Source organism: Mastomys coucha, unplaced genomic scaffold (genome assembly GCF_008632895.1).
Source record: "Mastomys coucha isolate ucsf_1 unplaced genomic scaffold, UCSF_Mcou_1 pScaffold11, whole genome shotgun sequence".
NCBI lineage: Eukaryota > Metazoa > Chordata > Mammalia > Rodentia > Muridae > Mastomys > Mastomys coucha.
Genome location: NW_022196893.1, coordinates 30,093,825 through 30,099,568, shown reverse-complemented (window position 1 = coordinate 30,099,568; position 5,744 = coordinate 30,093,825). Strand labels below are relative to the sequence as shown.

Sequence of the window (5,744 nt, the reverse complement as noted above, 5' to 3'; positions counted from 1 at the left end):
GAATAGGTTTCTCTGTGTAGCACTGGATATACCTGTCTCTGCCTCTAGAGTACTGGGATTAAATCCGTGCGTCAGAGGCCTAGAATCTTTTCAACAAAACCTCCAGCCCAAACCACGGGTAGTGGTGCACCCCTTTGATCCAGTACTGGGGAGGAGGAGGCAAGAGGTTCCCTGTGAGTTTGAAGCCAGCATGGTCTATAGAGAGAGCTGTAAGCCAGTCAGGTTACACCAGTAAGACCCTGTCTCAAAAACAAACACAGCAGCCCAACCACAACTGATATTTTCCTTTTCGTTTGGTATTTTCACAACAGGTGTTTTCCATCTGAGATTCACAGCTTCTCTGGCTAGGCAGCAAATACCTCTAGGACCCCGAGTTCCTTTCTCTTTCTTTATGAATGAACAGGATGCAGATCTACGCATGTGCAGCTCCGGAAGATCCCGCTCCACGTGAGGCCCAACCTTCCCTCCTGTGGGTGACCCCGCCCTCCTCCGTTCTAATAGACCAATGGGGAGCTGCATATGGGGCGGAGCCGGGAGCCGCCCGGCTAGGTATCCCGCTCCTCTTGTCCCCTCCCCGCCCCCCGCGCGCCGGGCTCCCCGGCTTCAGCCGCTGTGTTGTGATCACGTGGGCTGCCCGGGGCGCGCAGCTTGTTTTGGTTTTCCTTGGGCTTGCCGGGCGTAGCTCCGGTGAGCTACTGTCCTTCCCGGGGTCCACCTCGGCCTGCACCTCGGCTGATCTTCGGGCTCCCTCGGCCCGCACTCTTGAGAGCCCCGCGGGGCGGAGTCCTGTCATGCCGCTGGTGCGCTACAGGAAGGTGGCCATCCTGGGGTACCGGTCCGTAGGTGAGTCCCCGCCCTCCCGAGAGCACCGTTGCTTTGTGGCCAGAAGAGGCGCACTGTCGCGGAAATGGGACACGAGGACCCAGTGTGGCCTGGGAAGAAGTCGGGTTTGCTGCCAGGAGATGGAAGGATGGAGGGATGCTGGAAGAGGAGAGCTCAAGGGTTAAAGTGTACCGGGCTGCGGTTGCACCAGTCCTCCCCGCGTTGCTCTGGGAGCGGGGGTGGGATCAGTATTTGAAGCCGTGATGGAGATCTACGCAGGGTAGACTGTCTTGCGACAGTCTGTCCTTGGCCTGGTGCACTAGATCCTGGGGAATCTTTTCCAAAGGGTGAGATGGGGTGGGGCAGGAAAGGGCTTCCTGCGGCATCACAGACTGCATCGCGTAATCAAAACGCTTCGGAATCTACTTGTAAGGATGATGGTAATAAAAGACTAAGGGAAAGCGTTGCTTGGGAGCTCCCACAGTCTGGGACGCTGATTTGGGGTGCCCTTTGGTCCTGGCCACAGTCCGAAAGGACAAAAGGTGTGAATATGGATGGATGATTGTATTACAACAATCTCTGGTTGTTAAAGGGAAGACGTCTTTGGCACATCAGTTTGTGGAAGGCGAGTTCCTGGAAAGCTACGATCCTACAGTGGAGAATAGTGAGTAGTTGCACCCTGTTTGTTTTTTGTTTTGGAGACAGGGTTTTTTGTCTGTCCTTGGCTGCTAGAACCTGTAGGCCAGGTTGGCTCCTAATTCAGAGATCTGCCTGCCTCTGCCTCTGCCTCTGGAATACTGGGATTAAAGCCTGTGCCACTACCACCTGGCATGAGTAGTTTTCTTTAGCGTGAAGGGGATGAACCTAGATAGACTGGGTGCCCTCTCTAACTCCACAGTTTGAGATTTCCTTGTTGCAAAGAGTCTGGCTTATTTATACAATCTTCTAATTAGTTCTGGGAATCCTGTTCTAGTCTCCAAAGAGTGGTGTTTTGCAAGGGTCTAGTCCAGGAGCTTACAGATCAGTGGTTCTCAGTCTGTGGGTTGAGACCCCATTTGCAACCCTGTACCTCCAAAAATATGTATGTTGCGATTCATAACGATAGCAAAATCATAGCTGTGAAGTAGCAACAAAGAGAATTTTATGGTTGAGGGTCACCACAAGACAAAGGCGTGTTTTAAAGTCCCAGGTGTTGATGAAGGCAGTGAGTCTGTGTGTCCCTCCTAGGGTCAGGAATATATAGGAATGTGCGTCACTGGGGCCACAGAGCACCTCACAGCCAAGACACTTTTTGTTTGTTTTTCCAGCTTACAGCAAAACAGTGACGCTCGGCAAAGATGAGTTTCACCTACATCTGGTGGACACAGCAGGGCAGGTACCAGTTGCGGTAGGGTGTCCAAATGTTATATAGTTCAGCCCTATCTAAAGTCTAGTGGTGTGTGTGTGGTTCATGTGGGATACCATATTGAAAAGAAACGCTCCAGGTGGTGGTGGCACATGCCTTTAATCCCAGCACTTGAGAGGCAGAGGCAGGTAGATTTCTGAGTTCAAGACCAGCCTGGTCTACAGAGTGAGTTCCAGGACAGCCAGGTCTATACAGAGAAACCTTGTCTTGAAAAACCAAAAAAAGAAAAAGAAAAGAAAGAAAGAAAGGCATTTAGCTGTTAGCAAAGTGCAGGACTCAGTGGAGCTACTTCATAAAAGCTTGTTTGATGGGAGAGATCGGAGAGAGGAATGTCCCAGGGAGGGCCTCGTGTGCTGTGCCTCTGGCTTATGCCTTTGAAGGCATGGGTGTAGACACTCACGTTTTTTCTTGGCTGCCAGGATGAGTACAGCATTCTGCCCTACTCGCTCATCATCGGAGTCCATGGTTATGTACTCGTGTACTCCGTTACCTCTCTGCGCAGGTACGTGACTGAGATTCTCAGTAGGGGCTTGTCAAGACTGAACAGTTATCCGAGAACTAAAACCAAAGCTCTGTTTCTTATGTCTGCAGCTTCCAGATCGTTAAGAACCTGTACCGAAAGCTGCACGAAGGCCACGGTAAAACCCGGTAGGTGGCTTTAGGACGTGGTTGCATGAGGGTGTAGAAGAAAGCCAAAGGGGGAGCTCTTCAAGGAGGCTTGATCACGGCTGGCTTGTCTGGGGAGTCATCTAGTCTTGATGGAGTTGGAGTAGCTGGGGTCCGTGGAGGATGGGGAAGGGGATCTTATGAGCATACTGGAGTGACTGCTTTTTCATCCCAGGCTGCCGGTGCTGCTTGTGGGAAACAAGGCGGATCTCTCTCCAGAGAGGTAGGTCAGACTGCCAGTCTAGCTGGAGTCCTTCCCATCTCTGCTCCCTGACTGAAGCAATTTTCCATCTTGATTGGTTTTTTGAGACTGGACCTTCACCACGTAGCCCAGGGCAGTCCTTTAACTCCTGATCCTCTAGCTTTCCAAATAGTGCTTGATGAGAACGTAGCAGTGGGTCACCACACCTAGCTGGTCCCCCTCACCCCTACCTCCCAGCTTTTCATTCTTACTTTGAAGGTCCCTTAAGGATAATCCTATCATAATTTATACTTGAGTCTTACATTTACATATCATGCTTTTGTTTATATATTTTTTTCTCTTTCTTTACCTTCTCAAACCTTGGGGGAGGGGTTGTGAATCATCAGAAGGGATCTAAACCCTAGAGATTTTTCAGAGAACTTGCCAATGTTGCCATCTGCCTTCCATCTTTATATGCTTCAAATCTGCTTCCAGAGAGGTGCAGGCAGTTGAAGGGAAGAAGGTAGCGCAGTCCTGGGGTGCAACGTTTATGGAGTCCTCTGCTCGGGATAATCAGGTGCTGAACGTAAAGATTAGACTGGGTGGCAAGGCTAGCCCCATCTTCCTTACGCGCTGCTTGGCGGTGGGGATAGGAAGCGTTGTGTTGGCCTCGGGACTGGGTGGGTGGCAAGGCTAGCCCCTTGGCAGTGGGGCTATAGGAAGCATTGTGTTAGCCTCGGGACTGAGTAGTATTGGCTCTGACCCAATTGACTGACCGCTGATCTTATTCCTTGTAGCTAACTCAAGACATCTTCATCAAAGTCATCCAGGAGATTGCCCGTGTGGAGAATTCTTATGGACGACAAGACCGCCGATGCTCTCTTATGTGACCTCTTGGCATGGAATAGCTGCCCTGCTTTCTGCCCAGGCATTGTCCAGCCTGCAGTGGTAGGGCAGACCCTCAGGACTCGACTGCTGTGGTTGCCAACTATATCCCTCGTCCTGGGCACACAGTGTGGCACCCTGATTTTTGCACACTCATCCCAGGTTCTGGTAACCTGGATGTTAATGTTTACAAAGGGGCAAGATGTCTCAGGGACACTGGCTTCTAAGTCCTTGGTTTTCTAAATGAATTTTTACAGTCTGTATAGTTGGGATATGAGTCTTGGCCATTGATTACCCAGGACCCACTCCCAGGGTAGATTTTGGGTATTAGTTGGGTAAGGGTGTTGGTTCCTTGGCAGTTCTGAAATAGAGCTGTCTGCTGGGGTAATGATGTATATTTCCAAATAAACTGAGAAATCTTTTGTTGACTTTTTTGTGTCTGGGGAGAGCTGAGGTCTGATGGTTTTAATATTTAGTATGGACTCTTGTCTTACTCCTAAGACTTTAACTACTCACCTTTTTCATCTATTTTGATGTTTCTTTTTTGTTTGTTAGGTTTTTTTACTTCTCCAAGTTCTACTGGGCTGCCCCACCCATCTTAGTTTGTGGGTTCTGAGGATCCCTGTAACTACAGATTTACCGCCCTCTAGTGGCCAATTGCCATATGCTGACGAGCTGTTGTCCTGGGACCATGACTTTTGCTGTGTCTCCTTGTTTCTAATAAAGTCAAGAAGAGTGGCAGCAGAGACTAGAAGTGTGTGATAACCCAAGAAAAGTGAGGAAAGAGTGTGTACATGTGCTCCGGCAACCCGTACATCTCTAACCACCCTGGTTCTTACCCCCCATGCAGCCCGCCCTTCCTCTGTGGGGTTTCTCTGTAGTCCTGGTTGTCTTGGAACCACAGGTATCCCCATGCACTGCTCACTGAGAGCCTTGTCTCTTTTGATAGAGCAGACATTTTTTCCCTTGATCTATCTGGTCATGTGTTTGTACCTTGCACACCTTTGGAATTGTGCTTTATTTTTTAGATGTTAAAGATTTGTTTTTGTCCTTTCAGGGTCTGTTACAGTAGGAGGGCTGTTTGCAAGTAAGGGGTAGATTTTTACTTTTTAAATTATGTGTTTGCATGTGAATCCAGGTACCCAGGAGGCCAGAGGCATCAGATTCCTTGGGGCTGTAGTTCCAGGTGGTTCTAAGCCACTGAACATGGGTACTGGACGCTCTGTACTCGGTTCCTTGGGACTGTAGTTCTACGTGGTTCTAAGCCACTGAACATGGGTACTGGACACACTGTACTCGGGTCCTAGGCACAAGCACTGTTTACTCTTTAATTGCTGAGCCCTCTCTCCAGCCCTCGACTGTCTGCCTTGACTATTTGCAATTCATCCTCAAAGAGAGTGTAAGGGTGACCTCAGAACCACCATAGCATAGTAAGGACGAAGACCTCGGCTGACTGGGAGAAGCTGAAGTACCAATCAGCCTAAGTTCCCATTTGAAGTGTCCTTGGATAGGTTTCAGAAGCTGGGTGTTGTGGCACACACACACACACACACACACACACCTGTAATCCTAGGGTTTGAAGGCTGAGGCAGGAGGCTATCCTGTATATAAAAAGGTTACATATGCTGGGCAGTGGTGGTGCATATCTTTAATCCCAGCACTTGGGAGGTAGAGGCAGGTGGATTTCTGAGTTTGAGGCCAGCCTGGTCTAGAGAGAGAGTTTCAGGACAGCCAGGGATATACAAAGAAACCCTGTCTGGAAAAACCAAAAAAAAAAAAAAAAAA

At 49.5% G+C, this 5,744-nt stretch overlaps 1 protein-coding gene across 2 annotated transcripts; it reads left to right on the top strand.

Moving 5' to 3' along the window:
• The first annotated feature begins 544 nt into the window (after window positions 1–544).
• On the top strand, window positions 545–4,387 carry Rhebl1 (RHEB like 1). Of its 2 annotated transcripts, none has more exons than XM_031358870.1 (8): window positions 545–843; window positions 1,415–1,486; window positions 2,130–2,197; window positions 2,647–2,729; window positions 2,819–2,875; window positions 3,069–3,116; window positions 3,570–3,651; window positions 3,872–4,387. In XM_031358870.1, exons 1-8 carry the CDS (start codon window positions 792–794, stop codon window positions 3,962–3,964), a joined length of 555 nt encoding a protein of 184 aa, XP_031214730.1. In that variant the 5' UTR covers window positions 545–791; the 3' UTR covers window positions 3,965–4,387. The 2 variants fall into 2 exon arrangements, with proteins under 2 accessions (XP_031214730.1, XP_031214723.1); XM_031358863.1 differs by having other exon boundaries at window positions 2,130–2,209.
• Window positions 4,388–5,744: the final 1,357 nt, after the last annotated feature.

Bases quoted from the DNA above. Each gene is read 5' to 3' on its own strand.
- Rhebl1 (XM_031358863.1), top strand. From the start codon at position 792: ATGCCGCTGGTGCGCTACAGGAAGGTGGCCATCCTGGGGTACCGGTCC. The intron at 1,487-2,129 runs GTGAGTAGTTGC...TTGTTTTTCCAG, and splicing joins CGATCCTACAGTGGAGAATA to CTTACAGCAAAACAGTGACG. The intron at 3,652-3,871 runs GTGCTGAACGTA...TATTCCTTGTAG, and splicing joins CCTCTGCTCGGGATAATCAG to CTAACTCAAGACATCTTCAT.